This window comes from Trachurus japonicus, chromosome 24, assembly GCF_045865225.1.
Source record: "Trachurus japonicus isolate A0001 chromosome 24, Traja_1.0".
In the NCBI taxonomy this organism is placed as follows: Eukaryota; Metazoa; Chordata; class Actinopteri; order Carangiformes; family Carangidae; genus Trachurus; species Trachurus japonicus.
Window position 1 is genome coordinate 18443583 of NC_140930.1, and position 25988 is coordinate 18469570.

Consider the following 25988-nt stretch of genomic DNA (forward strand, 5'->3'; position numbering starts at 1 on the left):
ATGATGCATCATCTCCCCACGCTTCAATAGAGCAGCAGTTACGGCCTTTTAGGATCTGCTTCAGTCGTAAACCCACAATCATGGCAGTTGTGGTGATCTTTGAAAGACCGGAGCGAAGAGTGGAGATTCATCACCCTTCATTTAATCAAAATGATGCCATTGTTATCCCGGCTGTAACCCGAGATTCCACATTGGGAAGGGAAAAAAAAGAAGATGGATAGACTGACTGTTTACTTATATTATGAGGGCGCTGGACAGAGAGACACTGAAGGCACCGTGATGATCTTACCTTGCCATATTTCTGTGCGTAGGAGCCGGTGAGCAGAGAATGGAAGACGATGATTGTCTCGTCCAGATCCCACACAAACACCCTCTGGAGAGACACCGAAAACCAAAAGATTAAAAGACATTAAAAGATGCTTTTCTCAGAAATGTTGCATCCATATGTGCTTGCAAGTTGAACTGGTCATGGGTGGTCCGGCTCTCTATCAGCCTCTCCTCTTTTGTATTTTGAAACTTCAGTGAGCAGAGAGGATGAAGATCAAAGGGAATACCACATATCCACTGAGACTTGAATGGAATAGTCGGTCTGTAATGGAAGTCCTCTGTCAGTGGGAGTTGTCGGTCCCTTACCTCCAGGTCACTATCAGGGGGAGGGGAAGGGTTGTTCTTGCGGCCCCTGCCCCGGGACTTGGACCCCCCACTCCGGCAGGCTCGGTCATCCAGTTCTTTGATGGGCGTTGAGGGGCTCTGCACAGTGTCAAAGTCCCCTGAGAGCAAACGCAAACACGGACAGGACATTTAAAAAACATTTAGAATTTACAAATGATCGTGTGTCCGTCTCCGACTGTGCAAACTGCAGTATATTCTCTGCATTAAAGCAACAGTAATGAGGTGGTTTGAGCCGATCCCACAGGTGCTCTGGTGCTGTATCCACTTCAGGAAAAGCAATAGCTCAAGACTTTGTACAGTAATAAGCCATCTTGTCAGGTTTAATAATTCAAGGTAATTGGCATGACAGATCAACTTAAAGACGACCAAGAAACCTAAACATAAGCACCGCTGCTATTCTGAGTGATTCACGTGCGCATGTAAGGATTTAACAGAGAAGCGAAAACATGGCACGGCGCAATAAATTCAGCATAAAGTTAGGTAAGACGATGCTTCTTGCAAAAAGATACTGTATCTCCACAATTCTGCAGGGGCATACAAGAGCGAACACATTCTTGCGCATTCACACACCCTCCTCATGCCATATGCTCCCACTGCTGTGTGGTAACTAGAACCAGACTCTGAGCTTCAGCTCTCATATTGTTATGTCTCAATCAGGGAAAAGAGGGAGGTGGAGAGAGCAAGAGAGAGAGAGATGGGGAGGGGGGTTGGATAAAGACACAAAAAGACACAGAGAGCATGTGAGCGACCGGAGGAAAAAGATAACCACTGTAAAAGAAAAGAGGGAGAGAGAGAAAAGGTGAGAGAGGCAGCGAGAGGGAAAGTGCCAGTGACAGGAAGAACGATAAGCTCCTTTAATCAGGCTTCCTGACTCCCAGCCAACATAAACCAAGGAAAAATGTGAATAAAAAGAAACAGAAAAATATGAATATAAAGCCACATTTCTGCACATATGGGTGCACTTTAGCTCTTTCTTCCTCTTCTTTGTCTTTCTCTGACTATAAAAATGCAATATTTAACATAACTTCCCCCTAATTAAAGTCTCCGAGGCTAATGTAAACACATGCCGATTCTCCAATTAGCGAGCGTGATGCCAGGTAACTATGGTGACAGTCTGAAGTTACTTCCTGTGCCTCATCGTAGACTGAAAGAGGGTTTTGAACTCAGTTACCCAAACTGTGTGTTTTTTTTTTTGTTTTTTTTTACTGAAAATAAGATTACAGAGCCACAATCAAGGAGCAGTGAAAAAAAAAAGACAAAAACATTATGTTTGTATATTCATGACGTTGGGCAATTTGACACTTTGATTCTGAGTGGTGTGTTTGTTTATTGAAGCACCAACCTGGGTGAAGTTCAGCAGCCTGTCCGGTCATGGCGGGAGCGGGGTCTTGCAGCTGGTAGGCTGCTGTGGAGCCTGTGCCATCCACGCTGTTGGGGGTCATGTATGTCCCGTAAGTGGAGGCGGAATAATACTGGGCGTACTGGTTTTGGCCAAACGTCGTATACGAGGGATAATCCTGCAGAGAATAACAAGAATTATGAGCTCACAGAGACACAGTGCAGAGAGCTGGGACAAAGGGAAAGAAAGGAGGAGGAAAATTGAGATGTTTCACTTTTCTGGAAAGGTTCAGACTGACTTTTGATGGCAGATTTTACAAGTGTTCCCTCGCATTTCTCTAATCTTTTATTCCCTCCATGCTGTATTTTATATCTTCAAAACAATTAAAGCCTTGTGTTGCTGCTTTTTACTGACCCAGTGGAGATGGGCACTTTTATGAGTCAGCTCTCTAAACCTGTCACTACATCCATCTCTACGAGCCCTTATAAACTTGAGGATACAACATGAATGCACACACACACACACATGCACAAGCACGCACACACATTTGGCGAACAGTCAGAAAAGTGTGTATGCAAGCATGGATATTCACACATACTGTATACACACAGGCTTGATTTCAATCAGTCTCTCGGTTTCGCTTGCTCTCTCTTTTCCTGTTAAACTCATACATACACACATATACACACATACACACACACACATCATATTCCCCTTAATCCACCCACACAGGCCAAACCTTGACTTTCTTCCTGTAAACAGCCACATCTATCATTGTGGGACATTAAATCCCCCTTTAACCATTTTACTACCACAATACAATTCATCATATAGACATAGAGAAATACTCAGAACAAAACACTCTTTCACAAAGACTAATTTTCTGTTTCTTTTCCGAAGTTTTTCCCCGTTGCAAGGTCGCGGTGTAATTAGATTTTATTTCTTAAAGCTGCTCTGAATGGGGAAAGTTGTGTGGGAGCGTGACTGCGAAACCACTTCTGGTCTCAAATGCTATCACAACTGCACCATACAAAATCCTCATCTTTTGTTGAGCCGGCATAATGAGGAAAATGACGTTCACTTGACCACTCAGACCAAACATGTGGCACGGTTGATCTGCTCTGGCAAGAACTCCCTGAGGAAATGGGATTTCTCATTGGCCTGGGAAAGTGAACGCTAAAGGTTTAAGCTGATGGACAAGCCTGCAAGCACGCACACAGACACACACACAGACACACACACACACACACAGATCTATAGACACACATGTACGTACCTGCTGTGTGGCAGTGTAGTTGGCAGGGTTGGACACAGAGTTGTTGGTGGCGTAGAGGCCTGAGGAAGGAGCGAAACTGGAACCTAAGTTAAAAAATTGAAGGATAAATTAAATTAAAACATCAGATCAGTATGCATGGTTATGTTTCTTGAGTGAAGCATCGACCATTTTGTTGGTCTGTAAGATGCTTTGTCTACCGACCTGGCATCTGATAGGGTGAGTATGCAGTCTGTCCGGGCTGAGGTGTGGTGAAGCCGGGGCTGTAGCTGAGGCCGGTCTGCAGAGGAGACTGACTCTGGGCCAGCCCGCTCTCCGTCTTGATGCCCGGCAGCATCACACCCAGGTCTATAACAAGACACAATCATTCAATATACTAATATGTAATATAAACACAGTCTATAAGTTTTCTTCATTGTGAGTTATCATTAGATAATTAAATACATTTTATCTTGATTGTTTCCCATTTATATTATTCTGTCTTCAAAATGTCTCACTTTGTTGTGCTTGTAAGGATGAAAACCATACAGCATCACACAGGGGACATGTTTACAATATTTAAAACAGATCTTTTCCCTCAGTTACTTTACACAATGGATGTTTACTTTGCTACAGTTTATATCACATGCATCAGTCTGGCTCAGTATACTTTTTTTTTTTTTTCTGAAAATCGGAATTAAACTCAGTTTGTGTTCTTTTACTCGTACGTTTTCTGTGCTTTTATTCATTTTTAATCACAGTGAAAACACACTGTTCCACTCTCTACAAGGTCTTCAAAAACGTCCGGTCTATGCACTTTTTAAATGTGTTTTGATTCAACTAATGATTATTTTCATTATTCATAAATCTTTTCTCAATGAACTGAACAGTTACAAAATCATGAAAAATGCATGTAACAATTTCCTGATGTCTTCAAACTGCTTGTTTTGCCTTGACTTACAATCACAAACTCAGCTTCACATGAGAGGCAGAAAATACTCAAACATCAGAAGCTGGAACCAGTGAATGTTTGGCAGGTCTACAAAACAAAATTATCTCTGCAATGAACCAATTATCAAAATAGTTGTAAATATTATTCTGGGCATTGTCTAGTTTTCCTTTGCCACCTGTCGGTCTATTCCAGTGAATGGTATTAGAATTAGAAACAGTTTCCAGTTACTGTATCCCATACGCAAATGTAATACATGCACATATTGAATTTTCATATAGAAAATATAGGTTTATATAAAACCATAACACTGTTTCCTTTTCATATATTGACATATATCCACATGCATGTTTATGTACTATATGCTTATATTGTACACGTGTAAAAATTTCTCCATCCCAAAGCCTGTTTACAAGTGGATTTTATATAAAGTGGGATCCAACAGCCTCCTACAATAGGATATACTGTATATATATTGTATAAATAAAACATATATCATAATAACCAATATGGTTATAGCATGTTATACCATATAAAATCCTGTTATGTAGCTATTTCTGATATTCAAATATGTTTTTGGGTGTAAAAAATGTAAAAAATGGGTGTATAAAGTATTTATTAGTGACATGTCACTAATACATTTCTATATGGGATTCATGTATGTGTGTGCTTGTCGCTACCATAGGTGGACAGTCCATAGGCCTGCCCAGTCTGGGAGTAAGCGGTGTAGACAGTCGACTGCTGCATGCTGCTGAACTGGGGTTGGCCAGCGTACGTCGGCATGGGAGGGGCTGCAGGCGTGGAAAGGATGTGAGGGTAAGGCCTGGGAAAGGAGAGGAAACAGACAGACAGACAGACAGGTGAGGTATAGGAACTGGGCAGATAAGACCACATAGGAGGTCATTTAATGGGTAAATGGGTGACATTTGAGCCCGTATAGATGTGCTGATAAAGATTGCTGGAGAGCAGACTGTGCTGTGAAAAAAAGTCAGACTTACTTTGAAGGGTAAAGGGGAGGGGAGTACTGGTGGGCTGAACGAGGGCTGTACCCGCTGCTGGTGATTACTAAAAACAACAAAACAACAATAAACAATAAATAACAATAAGACCAAAAAAAAACAACAACAACAAATTGGTTGTGGATGGTGTCAACTCAAATGCTTCTGCTTTCTTTCACATTGAACAAAAACCCCTGAACAGCACAATCCAAAGCCTCCAGCTTGTCAGAGCTGAAATGCTGTTCCAGTAAACATAATTTGAATCATTTTGAATGGAGAGGAGCCAAGTTATTCCTCTGTAGCCATGAAACCCTCACACTGGGCCTCATAGTAAAACACAATGTCTGTTTGTGGTCATTGAGATGTCAGAGCTCAATACTGACAAACACCCCACTGCTTCTAAAGCCTCACTGTGTTTCGCTTAATGGTTTTTTTGGATCTCTGTGTGTGTGTCTTGCAGTGTAAAGGGGTCCTGTGTGAGTCTAAAAAAAAAAAACAAGTGTAAAATTGTTTCTCCAGCTCTCTCATCCCTCTACCAGCCTTTGATGACGCAATCCAAGGACAGCCAATGCTTAGTGGGATTAAAGCTTTCAGCGGGTGTACCACTGAGCTGAAATGGATGATGGTGTTTGTGTGACTTTTGTGAGTCTGAGAAAACAGAGTGGGAAAGAGGCTGGAGAGACATAAAGGCAGTCAAATTTCAATTTCTGTGAGTGTGTGTGTGTTACCTGAGCCTGCGTATGTGTCCAGTGATGTGTCGCCTGTTGTAGTGACTGTATCACTGTTGTTCATAGGCTCTGTTTTCACTTAAGGAAGAGGGAAAGGATCAGTGTTAGGGGAGGCCAGTAAGGAAGTACTATCACACACACATACACACACACACACACAAACACACGCGCACACAAAGAAAGCCTTATTGAGTAAAGAACGGAAAACTGCCATGCAGCTCCAGTATGGGTGCAAATGTTGTGTGCAGGGTTCCCACTAAATAATCAAGGTTTTATTATTCCTTGTTTACTGTTTTTTTTTGTTTGTTTGTTTTTTAAATCACTTTTTTCACTCTTTTAACTCAGGAAAAGTGTGACATCCATAAAATGTAATGATTAAGTTCTAGTACTTTGGCAAAATCACCTGATATTTGCTTATTTTCCTGGCTAATTCATCAAATTTTCTCACATGTGTTGGCCGGTGGGAACCCTGCAAATAAAACTAATAATGACTGCATACATTTTGTGATAAATTCACAATGTGATCCAAAGAGAAGAGAGCACTGCACAGCAAATGAAAATCACAGCAGTCCTGGCACAAAAAACATCTGATCTAGGGAACAGCCTAATCTGTGGTAAATCCATCACTTTTACTGTAAGCTAATGTGACTTTAGGCCTGGGGTTCACACACATGCACCTCTGTACCATAGTCCTTGGAGCCCGGGGCGGGGGGCGGGCTGCTGCAGCCCAACAGCCAATCAGCCGTGTTTAGAACAGTCATATTTTCACCTAAAGGGGTGCAAGGTGGGAAGGTGGTGAGGATGTGACGCACTGAGAACCAGGCGCCACTGAATGCGACATGGTGATCATTTCAAAAGGTAGACATTTGTTTTGTTAAAGATATTTTAATGAAAAACGGGAAATATGTATAATTGCTTTTTTTTTTTTACTTAGATGATAATGTGCTAAATATGATGCTAAAGCCAGAAGTTTGATGTAGCTGAAGCTCATTAACATATCATTAATGAGGTTGCTGGGCAACTAGACATTACAGGAAATTACAAGAAAAACTACACTTTGGTTTTTCAACAAATTAAACAAACAAGTAAGTGAATTATCTTTGCTTAGTATTGCAGGTCGGCTGATTTTATTTTGACAGAACTCTTTCCTCCTGTTTCCTGGTTTCATGTTAAGCTAAACTAAACTAACAGTCTCCTGGCTGTAGCATCATAATTAAACCTGTGATAACTAATTGGCCACCTGGGGGCAACAGAAACAATCTGTGAGCACAACACTGACATTTTTTTTAACTTTATAAAGTAGAAACGGCTTTGTTATCAACAGTTACTTATTTGCAACCGCTCTTTGCCACCCCCTGATTGAAACATTTGGCACATTAGTAGTTAAAAGCTGCGTTCACTAGCTACTGTAATTTTTAACCTTTTCTGTCTTGCAGGCACCATTGGGTTTAGAGTTTAAAACAACTGTGATGTGGTTTAAAATGGTGATGATGGAGAAAGTGATGGTGAGAGTGAAGCAAAATAAAAAAATAGTTTAAAAAAAGAAGCCATGGGCCAAAAAACTGAAACAGGAGCTGAGCAGACTCTGCAGCTCTGCACATCCTGGTAACGGTTCTGTTGGTTAGTAACTTTGTGTAATTCTTTCAACATACAAGCAGCCATGTGAGCTGCTGTAAAAATAAAAATATTGATTATAGCTGGTTTAACAAACGTGTATGCAATCTCATCTAACTCCCGATGAGTAAGTGTACTTCCCAAAATGTTATCTCAGTCTTTCCACCTGTCAACCAACTTTAACATCAAGCCTGCTGTTTTTCACTTCATTGTCTCGTCTCTGCGAACATGATTAAAACTCATCATCACTGACCATCTGAGAGCTCCATTAAATTCATGACAACTTCATTAATCCCCTCGGAGAGCAATACAACCCATTGGACAAGCCCTAATGAAGACAAATGAGTTGCTATGGAGATGGCCCATGGGGTCCAAGCGCTGGCTGATGTCAGGTGAGGGGAATGTTGGGTATGTAGTTTGTTTTGGCTGTGAGCATGTAGTCCCAGCTCTGTCTGCTTAAACCATTAACGGTGATCTCAGCTCATCAAAAATGATTTAATGTGCTCTAACATGGAGTGAATGCAGTCCACTCTGAGCACATAGTCCTGCAAGTATGTTTTGACACATCAAGTTGACTAAAATGAGCATCTCACTTTTTCCATTACAGTGCCATTAAACGTGGACTCCATAGCCTGTTAAATCAGCAGCAGATCAAAGGATTGCCCTCAACAAAAGCACTTTAGACCCAGTACCGTTACATCAAACTGCTCCGTCAAGAACAATTCCAGAGCACGGAGAATGAGAGAGGAGGAGATCAAGGGTGACAGAAGAAAAAGATGAGAAGAAGAAAGACAAAGACAAACGGACAGAAGAAAAGAAAAGGGTGAAACAGAGAGAGTGGGACAGGGGGGAAGAAAAAGAGAGGAGAGGGCTGACTGGTGTTGACATCTAAGAGAGGGGTGATGCTTTAATGCTCTTGTAGAGGAAATAGTTTCCAGTGGGATTTTGGGCTTGCACCCAAACATATACACTCACTCACACACACACATACACATACACACACATACACACACACTTTGCCAAGCGGTTAGTTGAGGCGAGCAGAAGTGCTTCACCGTGTGTTTACACACATTCTCCAGTGGTTTACTCGAGTACTGATGCCAGCATGCGTGTGTGTGCGTGTGTGTCTGTGCGTGCGCTGGCATGTGCGCGTCTCCTTCCGTCTCTATAAATTCCTCAAAAAGTACTTATCTCTGCATGTTGAAAATCTGTCCCACTGATGATTTTGCAATAGATTTCCTTACATTACATTACACTCATCAAATGCTTTACCCAAAGTGACTTACAGTATGTACTTCCAACCTCCTGCTGGACTGAGAGCTAGACACACGCCATATTCTCTTTGCTTTGAAATGAGGCATCAATAAAACCTTGCATCGTAGTCTGAAACAATGGGTTTCAAACTCTTCAAACTTCCTCTACATCATAACTTTTTTATAGAAATGGATAGGAACATTTTGGGAAATGCACTTATTTGCTTTCTTGCCAGGAGTTAGATGATGACAGTGACACCTCTGATGTATAAACATAGTAAGCAAGTTAGCTTAGCTTAGCACAAGGAAGTTTGCCTATAGCCAAGTTTGAATTTCTAGCACGTCCACAGATCACTAATCAATGTTACATCTCAGAAGTTGTATTTATTTTAAAAAGTGTTATAATGACAAGCCTTGGTTTTTAGAGGGACGTTTGTGTGCCAAACTATTTCTTAGCTGGGTGCTGTGATTTCCTGGAAGCTCTGTAAGTTCCCAGCCAAGAAACTAGTCTCACACATAACCCCCCTCTAAACTAAAACCTCTGCTCATTTTTGTGCACAGGTTGTTGTAAGAATTTTGTTGCTGGCTGCAAGGGGCTTTGTATTTATTGTACAGATCGTACACCGTGTGGTGTCACATCTCTTCATGCACCTTTCAATAAGAAAGTGAGCAAGTTTAATGCTTCCATGTGTCTTATTCGGTGCTTGATCAGCAGCGTTGTCTTTCTAATGCTTAGGATTCTCACAGATGACAGAATACAAATTGAAAATAAAACTGGCCTGTCACACACACAAAAAAGAAATATACTAAAAGTCTATATTTTGACTAACTCAAGACCACAGACACCACGGCTCATTCATTACTGCAGCAGCTAGGGAACACGTTCTGCCTCCTCACCTCCTGTTCCATTGGTGGTGATGGACGGGCTGCCAAGGTTGCTCTTGTCTAGCTTGGAGCCTGTCGAATCTCCACCTCCCACGCGGTTATGAGGACTGGCTAGGTCCTGCATTTCCATAGACCTACAGGAGGGAGGAAAAAAAAATGAGATGAACTGTGATATTTGAACGGATAACAGATCAACAGCAGTGCACTCTCTCAATGCACAGCTGGGAATGTCCCACCTCTATATATTAGGTTAGGATCTGAGTGAACACACTGAGTGACACACTCTGTATTCACAGGGGAATCACTCACACTGACATACGCACAGTCATAAACTTCATGCTTCTCCCTACCAGTTAGCTTACACGAGCATGTGTTCTGGGGCGCTAGACATTGTCTGCGGGCCTGCTGGCTCTTTTATGGAGAGAGTGTGTGTGTGTGTGTAAAACTCTCTCTGCGTATGTGTGTATGCACGTCTGGGCTCCGATACAAACCCACAGCCTGCCATGCTTTAGTTTTACAATGTGTTCCACATGCATGACTGGGACAAACCAGCACACAAGGTGGTAATGGTAAAGTGTGTGTCTGTATGTGTGTATGTGTGTGTGTGTGGATGGTTAGGAGTGGAAGTAAATAAAGACATGCACAGAATGAAGACGCATATTTATGGTGGCGTAGTGGTCTGCCTTTCATATATCAGTGTTTGTTGTTTATTTGGATAGCTTTGAGTTGTTCCCGTGGCAACAACCGCTCTTCCGAGGGCCAGCGAGATGCTATAATTGGTTTTAATAAATTTTAATGCATGCACACTGTATAAAAAAGCAACATAAAACACTCGCTCATGACTCTTCATCACTGCTGCCGCAAACCCACACACTGACATGTTCTCTGGTGAAAGACATAGTTTAAAGCTGAGTCAATGTGTGTGTATGGACAGTGTCTCATGTGTAGTGTGTGTGTTTGTGTGTATGTGTATGTGTGTGTGTGTGTGAGTCAGCCGTGACTCAGGCTGCCCGCAGGTTGGTCACACTTGTGCTCTTGTGTGAGACATCAAAGCGAGAAATGACAGAGATGGAGGGAGAATTAAACAAATGCGGGCTGCAGGTTTACCACTCTGTAGTGTGTGTGTGTGTGTGTGTGTGCGCTAAAAGAGAGAGTGCACATCTGTGTGGCGGTCTGGAAGCAGTCCATCTCAATGCTATGGGCTGATAGCATCACCGCACATGACTGCAACCCACAGTCAGACTGACAGGTATAAACATACAGCTTTCAGCAGAAGAGACAGACACAGCTACAGGGTGCAAAAAACGGAACGTACAAAAGATAAACACTTTAAATCAACTCCCTCTGTCAACTCCTTTTACTCTATTTACAGCTAAACATCCATTCTGCTCTCCTCTACACTAGAAACACTGATCACTGTTTTAACATCAACGCCGTTTTATAGTGGATGAGATATTGAGCCGAGCCTTAACTTCAAACAAAAGCCTAAAATATCTTTTGCTGTTCATGGCAAGTAAAAGTTAAGAACTTCCACAGATTATGGCGCTTTTTCACTTTTCACTCCCTTCTTTTTTTTTCCCTCTCTCGCTCTCATGTGCTTCAACACTCTTCATCCATCCGTTTCTTTTGTCTCTCAACAGCAGGAAATGATTCTGTCTCTCCCCTCCATGTCCTTTTTTTTTTTTTTAGGTTTTTTTTTTCCTCGTTGCTCTCTGTTTCGCTCCTCTCGGGAGGTGATGGCAGGAGTTGGTGTTTCATAAACTCTTTTCTGGTTTTCACATTATGTCTGGTCGTTGCAAAAGAAAAAAAAAGAAAAGAAAAAAAATCTGCATCATACTGCAGTGTTTGTATTGTGTAAAAGACACAGTTTCAGCATTGAAAATAAAGGTTATTGTCAAGAGTGACTAAACCGCTCTAAATCGATCAATTACACAATTAATATAGTTAATATGATATGTCAAATTAAAGTGAACTTATAGTGATATATGGCTGCAAAATCTAGATGTCTAATGTGAGAACCAGGGAGTATTTGTCATTTATTTATTTCATTTTTCACAATTTTTGCTTGAAAAATACAAAAGTAACTGATTATTTTTCTCTTTATCAACTAATTTATCTCTTAAATAATCAATATAAATGAATTACAACATGCATTTGTGAGCCTGTGTTTGTATATTTGTGTGTTTCAGGCACTAGGGTCTTGGGAAAGTGTTGATGACCTCATCACAGCTTGCAACTGCAGTGAAACCTCACCTCCCTGCACCATGACCAGAGACCTGGGACACATACACAAATACTGCACACAACTGTACACCAACACACTCGCATAAAGTTGTGAAGATCCTGATGTTGTTTATCATATCATGCAAACAGACACACATAGGCGTACCTGGCGTCTGAAGGGTCTGGAACATGAGATTCACTGTGTGATTTCTTCACCTGCAGAGAAACCAGAGGAGAGGAAATGTTACCGAGCACACCCACACACACACACACACACACACACACACACACACACACACACACACACACAGACACACACACACAGACACACACCATCACACACATTACATACAGTTCATAAGAACCAGTATTTAGAGTGTCATAAACTAGACTCATAAAACAGTGTTTATGACAAATTTATAATAAATTATATGTGAGTACCAACAACACTTCCAGGAAAGGAAGAGAAAATTGCAGCAATGACTCAAATTTGACCTTAAATTACTTAAAGACTAAACAGAATATTGCAGTATATTACATTTTGACTTCTTCAATGGGACTAAAAGGAACAAAGGAGAATAAATCAACAGCCCGTGTGCGTGAGCTGTAGCCACCACGCTGACAGAAGTGCTAACTGGCGTCTAAATGGCAGATATTAACTTTCCCTTGTTCACCTGTGACCCCGCTCCGCCCCGAGCTCAAGCCCCTTACTCAACCCCCTTCCTCAACCCTTAAAGAGTTGAAAGGTCACAGCGGGGTCATGTTAGGTCACAGAGCTCACTCCTCACTCGTAAACGGGTCAGCGTGGACACTAAATCGAGCCCCGACTTTGGGGGGTATAACGGAGACATTTGGCCGTGTCAATCACTTGGAGCCGGAGCTTTTCCTTCATCACCAAAAAAAAAAAGCTGAATTAAGAAAACACACTTCGGGCTCAGCGCCTTTCCACTGCAGCGTGCACTCGCACTCTCCGCACTCACACACACACACACACAGGCTGGTTTTATATGTGCTGCTGCATGTGAGGGTATGTGGGGCTAGACGGCAGACCAGCGGTTCTCTATTAAAATTCCTCTCTCTTATTTGGAACAGGAACTAATTAGAACAGTAAATGCAGGGCGGAGCGAGGGCCAATGTGTACCAGCTGCCCTATAATCACTGTGTCAACACACTGTCGAGGTGCAGGGCACGCGCGAGGTGCCAAACACACACACCCGCACATGGAAATGCACATACAAACACACAGAGACACACACACATGGTCCAATTCAGCCCAGCAGCATATATTCAAATCATTTACACATTATCGCAATCACAGGTAAGTATACAGAGAAAGTGCTTGGCCAAGCAGACACTAAACTGCAGGTATGTGGAAAGTAGGACATTTCTATGTGTGTGTGCTTGTGTGTGTGTGTGTGTAGAGGACTGAGTTGTGGTGTTATGGTTCTGATTAGAGGATCCTGCTGAGAGCGAATAAGAAGCAGCACTTAGCTGTTTAAGACAGGGTTCAAAGGTTAGTCGGTGCCCTCGTATGGATCACTTTACACACACACACATACACACATGTGCACATGCACACACAGACTCACAGACACACACACACACACACAAGCCACTTTCATGTCAGGTTTCATGCTTTACCGAAATTTAACAAGGCTGTCAGTCACGGCATCAACAGCATGGCCGTGAGAAACTGCGATCCATATATAACGCACACACAGAGCTACATACAAACGCGGGTGTACGCACGGCCCGCATGTGCGCACACACACACACACATATACACACACACATGGAAACACACAAGCCCGGCTGTTTCTGTCTCAACATGATCTGTGAAAACACAAGCACACGCAGACTTTGATCCTGAAAAGCTTTTATCATCGTGCTTCATCCACCGCACACTTTCTCTGCCTGTCGACCTCTCTGAGCGTCTCACCTCTGCCAGTATCTCACCCCTTTTATCTTTTTTCTTCCATGTTTTTTTTTTCTCAAGTCCACACATCTATTTTATTCGACAATATTTCCACCTTAAGCATTTTGGTCATTTCCATTTAACACATACAGATTTAAAAACAAAATAAAATAAAAAACAACAACAATTTGTTGAAACTTTTTTGACTTAGTATTCTACTAAAAGACACTTTTTTACTTTATCTGTTCCACATCCTGTTTATTGTCCAGTTGAGACTCATTAAAACTTCACTTTTTTTGAAAACCTGCCATGCAGTAATAAAGCTACAAAAAATCCAGTCGCTCACTATTCCTCTTAGGTTACTAGCAAAGAAGAAGTCCTGCATTCACTCATTCTTCCTCTTCCTCCTCATCTTCCAGTGAAACACACACAATTTCATCTCTAACAACAAAATGAAGGGCCTCTTAGTCCACTCTTAGGTGGCCACAATGCCTGAAGTACCCATTTGTGTCACCTGAGCCACTTAAATAGGCGACCTTTGACCCGGTTGGCCGGGTGACCGCTCAAGAACACAACCTGCCCAACTCAGGGACTCCCTGAGGGATAAATACTAGGTACTCCAGGTAATTAGCACTAATAACAATGATTTATTTAAGGGGATTACACACTGCTGTTTGTGTTGTTACTTGCTAATGATATTTATTCATCATCTAATGGATGCAATAATAAGGTGGCTCTAATAAGAAACAGTAGGTGCGGGTCAGAAGTAAGCAGAAGCAGTCGTAGCTCTGGTCCTAGTTTTCCTTCTTTCCTTTGAACGTGCTCACTGGGGAATATAAAATTTGACGTTAAAGATGCATCAACAAGGTTTGTGTTATTGTTTCTGGCAAACTACGAGAACCCAGAGCAGGAAGAGAAAAGGAGGGCAGAGAGGGAGAGAGAAAAGAAGAATAGTGCTATGTGTTTCTGGTAATAACCCAACCCATCTGCAATGGGACATCCGATACTATGCATAGAGTTGCACACACACACACACGCAGTCTCACATTCACACACACACACGCACACACACAATTGATACATGAAGGCTTTAAGAAAATCTGTTACACAAGTTTGACGGTTGTGTATCAGGTAAATTTTGATCCATTACCAAAAATTTAAAAAAAATGTTTTTCTTTGCTATTAATTCAGAAATTCCACAATTTCAAATGCTTGTATTTATATATATATATATTTATATATATATATAAATATATATATTTTTAATTCCTTAATTGTGGGGAAAAGGATAAAATAAAATGCAACAGATGAATGAGATACTTTTGTATAATCCTACATCTACCACCAAATATAAATATCTAAGAATATCTTGTATTGATAATGTTGAATATCAAAAACAAAACATCTGTGATGCAGGTAAATTTAAACCACAACAGAAATATTTATTTCTTAAAATAAAAAGGTGTTGCCTTGAATTATAGTTGAAGTGTGAATTATTTTGTATAAAAAAATAATTTGAGTAGTCCTCAGCAACAATTACAACGCTCACACCAAAACCTACTCTACTGTGAATATTGGATTCATTCATTCAAATTAATTCATCAAAAATTTAATAGAAATATTCTTCTCTTTTACATAGAGGGGCATTTATTCAGTCCCAAATGTAGCAAAAAGATAGAATATTAAATGAACTAAAATACACTCACACACACTCTCTCACACACACAGAGAGGTAAAGAGCATTTCTTACCTCAGGCTGTAATCGGGTCAGTGAGGAGTCCTATACTTCCACAAAGCATTACAGAGCTGCACCAGCCACCGGCTTCCAGTCACACACAGGCTTGCTGGTCCCAAACACACACACAAACAGACGCACACCTCCGCCACAAATACACCTCAGCTTGTCTCTATCTACCTGCCTCTCACTTCAGGTGCCACGTTTTTTTTGTGTGTTTCCTCTACAGGAGAAAATGCATTCTTTTTCTCTCTCTCTCTCTTTCTCTTTGTGTGTCTCTCTCTCTCTTTCGCTCTCTACAAACGTGCAGCGGTGCGAAGGAAAAGGAGACGGTGCGTCTAAACTACACTCTTCTCTTCCCCTCTCTCTGTCTCTAAGGTCAATCCACACACAGCTCCTGTCTTCCTCCAGTAATGGGGAACATTTCACTCGTCCTGTTTCCCTCCTCCTCTGCCTCCTCCCCCTCTTTTTCTCTTCTCCTCCTCCTACTCTCCTCTCTCTCTCTCTTCCTCTCTCTCTCTCTCTTTCAGCTGTCACTCACTACACACTCACTCAAGCTTACATTAAAGACCAAAGAACATTTTAAATGTAGCAGATGTTGCTTCTTTTTTGTTTGTTTGTTTGTTTGTTTGTGCAGGTCCATTCCTAATATAGACATGAATAAACTCAATTCCATGTTGCAATTATACTTTAAAAATAATATGAAGGAGGGTTTCTAATGTAAAACATGACTCAAGCTTTAGTTGGAGCCCCTAAAATCTCTCCAGCCCTGCTGATGGCAGCGCTCTTGTGATGACTTTCACAAAGGTAAATGGAGACACGGTGAGGATGTAATGTCAATGTCTTGCTGTGCAGTAGAAAGTACAGGCCAGACCATAAACTTCACACCATGCAACCGACCCCCTTCTAAGTCACACGCACACACCCGCACTCACACACACGCATACCCTCCCCCATGTCACCACAACCGCACACACATACACCTGAGCACACACAGCCAATCTGTGTTAATTGGAACCACACGGGCTGCACGTGTGTGCCGTGGAGTGTAGCTGAGCTGGGAGGATGAGTGGGGGGTGGGGGGGTGCAGGGCGCTTCAGCATCAACTACAGTAGGTGGACTCATGCACAACAACACACTCATAAATCTCCCAGCTGTCTCGGTCTGAAGATGGCACTCTTTCACTATCGTCGTCAAGGTGTTGTCAGGGGGAGGCACACGCCCAAACAAACCCACACACACACTCATACATGCTTCAAACAAGCCAGAACCAATTCCTAAGTCTTCATTGATAAAACTTTAAAGGGTCAGTACACACAAATTACAAAACTACAGTATCTAACTTCATTGCATTTGGAGCACTTTGAAACTTTACATTTAAAAACATCAGCAGCATCACGTCCTTGCAGAAACAGTCAAGAGTTAATCAGGACAAACCACAGACCTCACTATGAACAGTTTGCAGTGGAATTTCTTTCTGCCAGAGGGAAACTGTTTCCTGTGCGTTAGTCAAGGCTGAACTACAATTATTTGTGAAATGATTCATACATATTAACATTTAGCATTTAGTATTGTTTCTTCCCCAGTTAGACTGCTCATCATTTTAAGGAAGTAGCCATCATATATGTGCCTGAAATGTGATCTTTTTGGTCAGTTACTTGACAGAGATTATTATGTACAGATGGAATTTGTTAACCGAACATCAGTGTCACTAAACTATGTTTGTCCATAAGTTCTGCTTAAGCTTAGTTTATCCTATTGTTTTAAAGCTCCACTCTGATATTTTTGGTTCAACTTTGCTGATCATTGTGCTGGCAAATGACTGTGGCAACCTCACAGAAAATATATGAAAAGATTTAAATTTCCTCTCTCTTTTTCATTGTAAAATTGTTAAAATATGCTATACATTTAACAGAATGAGCACACAGCTCTTTATTTGTATTGTTAAGCATTGTTCAGAGGTGGGGTATCAGGGGCCGCCCCTCTTGGCAGGGATTGTGGAGGTATAGTTCACGGCCAAGATTTCAAAACTCAGTTGTCAAATAAATCCAGAAATATCTGCATGGCTAGATACCTCTATAATTACGTGAGAATTTTAATTTGGGTGAACTGAACCTTTAACGACATGCAGGCTAGTTCGAATGTTACTGTACATGTGCAAGGCCACAGAAAACAGCTGTGAAGGGTGCCAAATGAACACAGGCCTAGAGACCAATTTGGAACAGGGCCACTGTCTCCAACTGTGAACCGGCCACCTTTAGCTCGGTCACCATGGTGACAGCATGCGGCCCTGTCCCACAGCGCCCCCCTCCCACTCCCAAAAGCCCTCAATACGCACCTTGATTGATAGACTGTCTGTGGACCTGTGTGTATACATCAGCGCAAATATCTGTTGCTATACGTGCATGCTGACATGTGTGTGTGTGTGTGTGCTGGAAGACTGAGAGTGTATGTGGAGGACTAGCTGTCAGAACAGATTAGGGTGTTGCCGAAGCGCTTGACAACTCAAGCACTTTATTATTAGCCAAGCAGGACCCCATTGGGAGGGGGTCGTCCAAAAACATCCCCGATGAAATATTTTCACAGCAAGTGGAGAAGGGAGCTGGGGAGGCGTCCTAAAACACGCCTGATGAAATATATATGTACAGAAAAAAAAGAGAGGAAAAAACAAAACAGTAGTGTGGCGTGGGCACATCAGGGCAGTGAACCGAGGAAAGGAAGCCGGTAGTATATTAGGCAGCTAAATGACAGGACTTGACTTTGGTTTTTGTTGACTTTAGGAGTGTTTTAAAAGTGTCTGATGGAGGTACCCCGCTCCCTTTTAAGAGGCCCTCGAGAACAACTTTGTTCTTCAAGAGGAACAACAGTAGTTTATCTTCCCCTCAGCAGACAGTCTGACAGACGGAGGCCAACTCTGATCCTCTTTCCCTCATTTGTCTCTTTGTTGTCAGTTCTCCTCATTTATTTTAAAGGGGATTTATCTCACAGTTTATAGGTGAGTGTAGCCTACTGATATTACTAATATTATTTACAGTTTTGTTTCTGAGTGTGAGAGAATGAAAATCTCTTTCATGTCTGAGTAGTAGGACATGTAGCCTATACATGATCAAGAGATGAACAAAGACTGTAAAAACCAACAGTTGTCCATGTAGGCTAGCTGTTTCCCCCTGTTTCCAGACATTATGCTAAGCTAAGCTAACAAGCTGCTGATTGCAATGTAGCTTCTTATCTATAGACATGAGTGGAATTGATCTTCTATCTTATGGCTGGAAATGTGAAAATTTCCCAAATTGCTGAATATTTAATATTTTTGACTTGAGGGAAAAAGGAGTCTTTCATAGGTTACTGGCACACACACACACACACACACACACACACACACACACACACACACACACACACACACACACACACACACACACACACACACACACACACACACACACACACACACACACACACACACACACACACACCTGTGCAATGTGATCTTCCAGCCATCCCTGCCTCTGACATCGGCTGGTGCGTGTCGACCGCAAAACACACTCATGAAGGATGTTACTCACCACACAAACATGTCCTCCATCTCTATATCCTCCACATTCTCTCTCTCTCTCTCTCTCTCTCTCTCTCTCACACACACACACACACACACACACACACACACACTGAGTCTCACCCGTTTACCTGTCCCCTGCCCAAAGCTCTCTGCTCTCCTCATTTGTATGAGTGGTTATCGGTGTGGTAACTCAATCCCCTTCCTTTCATGTAAAATACATTGTGCCGAGCCTCCTCCCTCCCTCCACCTCTCCTCCTCCACCCCCCCAGTTCCCCCAGCCTGGGGAGGTGTAAAACTATCCCTCTCTTTATGCCTCCAAAAATGCCCCTTTTTCAGGTGTAGTAGGAAGCTATCAAAGAAAAAAAAAGAAGTGAGGGAGTGAAAGGGAAGAAAAGGGTGAATCTGTGGAGCAGGGAAAAGGTGGAGGGGGAGGAGGAGGTGTTTGGATGAAAAGGTACTCTCCGAAAACATCTCTCTCTCTCTCACTGACTTGGTGTACCTCTCTCTACCAGACTATGCTCAGATGAAACTGCCAAGAGCTCACTGGTGTTGCTTACGATGTGATGGACACCGAAATGAAAGTATATTATGCACACACAGTTTCTGAACCCGGTGTATCACGTGTGTTTCAACCTTTCGCTCAGGGAGAGGAAAAAGAATGAGAAGACAAAAATAGAGCTTAAACTAGACGCAGGCTCCTGTGTTGAATCCCCAAGATAATACGAACAATCTGAGAAATGAGAAAGCAACGTGGTCGCTCCGAGCTATATGGCACAGAGGTGTTACGCCATGCAAGATAGAGAAAGCAGTTACAGTGAATTTAAAAAGAATTTCTGGCAGCCTGAGTTCATACATCTTGAAAAAGGAGTACATTATTATTTCCTGCTCACACGTCTTCCATAAAGTAGACTTATAATATATCAGTAAAAATCACTGGGTACTGAAATGTTGTGGAGTAGAAGTATAAAATAGTATAAAATCATCAAAAATACTGAAGTAATGTACAACTATCTCAAATTTGTACTTAGAGTAAATGTGATGCACACTCCTGACTCAGCATCTTTGGTTAGGTGCACCAGTGCCACCACAGTAAACCTGGAGCCAGGATGGCTAAGGTAACACCAAGCTAAGGTAACAATCCCCCTGGCTGTAGTTTTATATTTAGCAAACAGACATGGGTGTGGTATCAGTCCTCTTGTCTATTAAGCCTATTTTCCAGTCTGCCAGATTCTTACTTTAACAAGAAATAACACAAGGCCAAGGGTGAGCCGCTAGCCTTCTACCCTGCATGTACTGTAGGCAAACCATAGGGTGGAAGTAGGCAAGCCATCTCTGGTTTTGTCAAGAAATCTGAAGAGCAATTAATGTAGAACTGGTTATTTGTTGAAAATATGGTCATCGATGAGAGAGAGGACAGAAAAAAATTAAAAGGTAATCTTTTTAAATGAATCCAGCCAAGTTTTAACAGACCGAACCAATAACAAATCTCTTAGATCCTTGTTTTGACCGCTTTATTAGTGACTTGCCTCTAGGTGAGGTGAAAACTGTAAGCAATTATATTATAATTATTATGAAAAGTAATGATATGATTTTACTAATTACTCATCAAACTTTTACTCAGATTACTGTAAGGCGTTACTGTGAACCACAAAAGATGAAGAGGCCAGCCTGCTCTAGGCCAGTGATGGGCCACTATCCCGCTTATCTCCTGTGAGCTGGCCAATATGTATCCTGGCTTTATAGAAGTGTGTTGTTATTTTTGTTGTGGTTAATTTTTTTGTTTTTTCAAATTTTTGGTGTAAATTTGTTCTGATGTTAGGGCGATTTTCAATTATTTGGTTTAGGGTCATCTTTAAATATAACGTCTCGTGTTTTCATCACTGGCCAAACAAAGCTGCAAGGGTGGTCAGTGCACCTCACTAATTTTTAAATCCCAAAGATTATTTTTTATTCTGCTGAATTGTTGTTGATACACGTTTGGGGAGGGGGAGCAGTAGAGGAGAACAGTAACTAAGGCTGCTCTCCATCCTACTGGCCGTCACGGTGGTCCTCATGGCTGCCATTTAAATTGGCTCCTCATTGTCTCGGAGAGCGAGGGGATCACAGACATGATTTAATGCAGCTTTACTCAGTGGAGACAAATGAAAAGTCACTGATGGATGCGTGTGTATGTACGTGTGTGTGCGGGCCGGTTCTGCGCTGTTAATTGTGAAGCGTTTGGCCTCGACTGCCCCTGCTCAGCTAATCTGATGAGAGTGATTAAAAAAACAACTGGGAGAAACCTAAACCAGTCCACGGCTGACCAGGCACACACACACACACACACACACACTCACTCGCACACAAACACACACACACATACACCACTCAACTCAGTGACACAGAAACACACAGGAATACACAGCTCAACATGAAATGTCTAAAGATACAATACACAACTACAGAGTGAACTGAATGGATGTAGTGTAGTGCTATTCATCATTAACATTTCTATATAGGCTATTACTTTTCCATACTTCAGCAGCATTAAATAATTGATTTGAATGACTCAATACATGGGTCAATACATGACTCCAGGCTGCATGACGTGTATGAGTCATAGCACGAGGGCACAGATTAGTCTTCACGGTAGAAGCTGTCACAGTATATAGGATATAATATTACAGATACGCATGTCATCCTTATTCCTCTTTGTTAACAACTGCAGTTAACGTTGATTTAGAAACTAAATGAAATCAATCTTTAAAGTTTGAAGGTACAAAAAGCAGCAGCAGGTGGGTAGGAGCAGGGGTTAGTCTTTATTTCAAGCTCTAGTTTGGCAAATTAACTAAATGTATCAGGCTGATTTCTGCGGAAATTGTTATCTAATGATATATAGGCTATAGCTGCCACATTTGTATGTCTGTATCTGAAATGGCCTATGAGGTGGTAAGAGATGGGACAAGACTATTTAGGAATTGTTGTTAGAAAAATAAAATACGGGAGAAGTTGATCCCAGTTTTGACAGATATCTGAATGTCTTTCCTTGACGTCTACTCCTCCAACAACAAAGTGAGATTTTACAAAAAATAAAGGAAAGTAAAAAGGCTCAAGTCTCTGCCCCATCAGACAGACAGATGTTGCTAAACCCAGCGATACTGAGCTGATGTTGAGCTGCTATCCTGCATACCTAGACAAATACAAGTCCAGTTGCCTTAGATAACAATGACAGAATGAGAATATCCACAGACATCTCCTGCATAATGTTTTACCAGCTTGTTGCTACACACTCTGCCTGAAATGACACTTTTACAGACATCATGTGTTTCTGATTTTTATTGAACGATCATAAGACAAAGAATGACTGACTTTGATGATTTCAAGGTTACGTAAAAGGGGAAATAAAACAGAGGAAATGGATGTTACAGGTTCTGTCAGGAGGTTTTTTGAACTAAAGCCACTGGTATTTATATGGACTCCATGTTTTACGGCAGAATTCAATAGAGTGAGTGAGTGAGTGGACAAGAACAGTATAAGAGCTCCTCTCTGCTGCTGTGTGAGACCTGAAGAAACACAACACCATCCTCCTGCACACACCCCCACCCCCACCACCACCACCACCACTTCACCCTTCCTCATCCCCAGCCCGACCGCAGCTACTGCACCCCACCAACCCCCCCACCCCGCCACCCCCCACCCTCCCGCCGCTCAGTCCCCATACCGCAACCTTCCCCTTCTGAGTGCACCAACCCACCAACCCACCCCCTGAGCACCTCTACATCCCACCGTGAAGCAAAATCAATGGTGTGAGAGAGAGCGAGAGAGAGAGAGAGAAGAAAGTGTGTGTGTGTGTACGTGTGTACGTGTGTGTGTTCAGATCAGGTAAGAGCGCAAAGAACTGAAAAGTAAAAAGTGCCAATGCAAGTGTTTTCGGTGTTAAGAGTCCGATTCTAAGAAGGTCTCAGTGTCTGTGCTGGTCATAACTGGGGTGTGTGTGTGTGTGTGTGCATGTGTGTGTGTGTGTGTTTGTGAGCCTGTGTGTGTTAGTGCGTGTCTGTGGCAGCAGCAGCAGCAGCAGCAGCATCAATAATTAAAGCTAATCTCATTAGGCCTCAGATCCCTTTCAGACGCTTTTAATTAAATGATGAATGGCCTCCCAGCTGCCTGTTAAATAATGCTGCTCATGACATCACAATGTGTGTGTGTGAATGTGTGTGTGAGGGTACGACATAAGGTAGGTATCCTAAAAAAAAAAAAAAAGGCACACACGGAGAGACGTTCAGCAGACAGATAGGTATGCTCCCTCACACACACACACATGCCATCTGCTCTCAGATCCAATATGCGGCCGATTATTAGAAGTTACTGCTGCCCCGCGAGCAGAGGAGTTAAATGTCTTTAAAGTCGCAAGCTGTTCTGTCACACCAGGCCTTGAAACACTTCATATCATCTTCCTAATAAAATCACTCACAATACCATATGTCTGTGTGAAGAAGGGAGGCAGACCGACCGACGGAGGAGAGGACGTACGTAAGTGTGACAAAGAAAAGAGGGAAGGGCAGAGAGTCCGAAGAAGAAGGGACAGCGGAGAGCTCGGGGTGGTGGTGGTGTGAGAAAGATAAAGATAAAGGAAGACAAAGGGGGTAGAGAGACCACAGGGCAAATTAGAGAATGAGAGCAACAGGTAAAGCAGAGGACAGGTGAGGGTGCCAAAGCGCCCGAGGCTCCAGACAGCATGGACCTGGCTATGAGAAAAACTCATAATCTCTCTGTTTCTCACCCCCCCTCTTTCTCTTTCTCTCTCTCTCTCTTTGCTCTCCCTATGCCCCCCCCTCCCTCCACCTCTCCACCTCTCCCACCCGCGCTCTCGGGCTGGCTCTGTATCGGATTGCTGACTTCACAATAGGCCCTGAATCATCACTCTATAGCCAGAGAGACACAGGGAGAGACAAAGAGGCGGGCAGGCCAGCGGAGAGAGAGAGAGAGAGAGAAGGTGGGACAGAAAGATAGAGAGACAGGTAGAAAGACAGACAGACAGAATCAAGGACAGGGAGAGATGTTGTATTGAATTGAATTGTTGCATTGTTGTACTGTTTTATTGTAATGATATGATAGATTTAAATCTCTGTCCTCTTGGTTACAGCTGTAAAACCTTTTAATGTACAATGCACAGCTGAGCATTTATGAAAAACCACAAAAATGTGATGATGCCCTCAAACAGTTCATTTGTTCTCATGCAGACCACCTCCAGAGGGATAGCTGGTGGTTTCAGGGTTAATATTATTCAAATAAGCACTGATCTGATTCACTAACTTATCAACAGGATAAGGCCAGTTAGTCCACAGCCTCATGTTATGTTTCATAAAATTAGATGACTGGTGCTCAGAATCAGAGGAGGACACCCTCAGTTCAGGTATTTGGAGTTAGAAGGAAGAGTGTAATCGCTGGATCTGTGCTGATATCCTACAGAGTCGGTTACCTTGAAGACAGTTTTTTTTTTTTGCTATTCAGTGTACTGCTTAAACGACAGGTTGACAACAAGTTTCATAATCTATTGATTAACATTGTCCATTTATGAAGCTCAAGCGATGGTTCCTCTTCAAACGTCATTGAACACATAAGAACACAATGATCTATAGCAAAAGCAGAAGAAAGAAATAACATACAGAATATTTAAGATAAAACTGGAATACTTAGTAGATGAAAAGATGAAATGAGACTTCCATTGCAGCTCTAGTGTGTAATAAGTGCTAAGTCAGTGAGTACAGACCCAGGTCACAGCCCAACTGGCCTCGGCGACCCCTCTGCTACCTCTCTGAGTCTACGCTGCAGAGAGAGAAATCCAATCTCCCAGCAGAGCAGCAGAGGAAGTTCTCGCGGCAGGCATGGCGGGCAGGTTCCTCCGTAACCAAAGCACAATTGTTGCAATTTCATTTCCTTCCCAGCAAAATGAGGAAACATGGTCTTTTTTTTTTTGTAACCAATGGCAGATGAGCAGAGCAGAGGGAACAAAAGGTGGGCTGTGCTATCAAAGGCTCTATTTATGGACGTTGCTGGGAACAAAGAATAAAATGTTTTACTACTTCACCTAGGACTCCTGTTCATGTAATGCCTTTTTTTTTTTTTTTTTGAAGAGTCTGAATTCATTGTTGTTACCGGTGTCATTTCTTGATGTTAAAATGCTCAGTAAAGACAGAAAACGTAACATCTGGTAACAATGAGATTTTCCCTGAAAAAAACGTGATTGATCAATAAAGTGAGGAATCTTGGCATGAAACGTTGTGCCCTGATTGACTTCCATTAAACAAGCATGGTCACGTTATGAGACGGTCTCCACTCAGATGACCTCAGTCGTCCCACACCACACCAAAGTATATGTGTATAACAGAGAAAGAAACACCTACACACACTCACACACACGCACAGACACACACAGCAGACACTCAAGCACACATATCATGTGGTTTCCTGTCTGGTGCGTTCCTCTAGAAAGCCCACGCCAGTTGCTCTGGGTTTCTAGATGGATTCTCCAGTCTGTTTGGGGGGTTTGACTGTGTCAGACTGTGATTGGCTCACGGTCCGTCTGTGACCTGCTGACCTCACACCTAGCTGGCTTTCTTAACTGGCCGGCCAGACTCTCACTCAACTCTCTTATATACCAGTTATAAATTATCTGGAGGGCAAGAGCCGAAAAGGTTTTGGTGAAAGACAGATGTTTTGGTTGTTTTGCGCATCTTAAGTAAGAGTAGTGTCAAAACAATGGCTGCAGAAGTTCTTATTCCATTTCCCACATGACAATAGGATCCTTTGTCCACAGTTTTCACTTTGGCTTATTTCTCCAAGTTTCCAAAACTCTGCGCAGTTTTTTGAAAGTAACAATCACCAAC

The 25988-nt window shown here is 42.2% G+C and overlaps 1 protein-coding gene across 11 annotated transcripts in view; it reads right to left on the minus strand.

The window, feature by feature from the left end:
* The window catches only part of eya4 (EYA transcriptional coactivator and phosphatase 4), a 43439-nt gene that overhangs the window by 8759 nt on the left and 8692 nt on the right, over positions 1–25988 (minus strand). For 3 of the 11 annotated variants that reach the window (XR_015035263.1, XM_085771402.1, XM_085771403.1), the window contains exons 3-13: positions 12080–12129; positions 9703–9824; positions 6624–6707; positions 5939–6016; positions 5211–5277; positions 4893–5035; positions 3489–3632; positions 3288–3370; positions 2015–2189; positions 634–770; positions 290–373 (exon numbers count right to left, since the gene is read on the minus strand). Coding sequence is in view for 10 of the 11 variants with exons in the window: in XM_085771402.1 (XP_085627528.1) it covers positions 290–373; positions 634–770; positions 2015–2189; positions 3288–3370; positions 3489–3632; positions 4893–5035; positions 5211–5277; positions 5939–6016; positions 6624–6707; positions 9703–9824; positions 12080–12129 (1167 nt within the window). In the remaining variant the exon portion in view is untranslated. Of the gene's footprint in view, positions 1–289; positions 374–633; positions 771–2014; positions 2190–3287; positions 3371–3488; positions 3633–4892; positions 5036–5210; positions 5278–5938; positions 6017–6623; positions 6708–9702; positions 9825–12079; positions 12130–15578; positions 16009–25988 lie in introns of those variants that run through there. The other 8 variants (XM_085771410.1, XM_085771411.1, XM_085771404.1 and 5 more) reach the window with 6 other exon arrangements.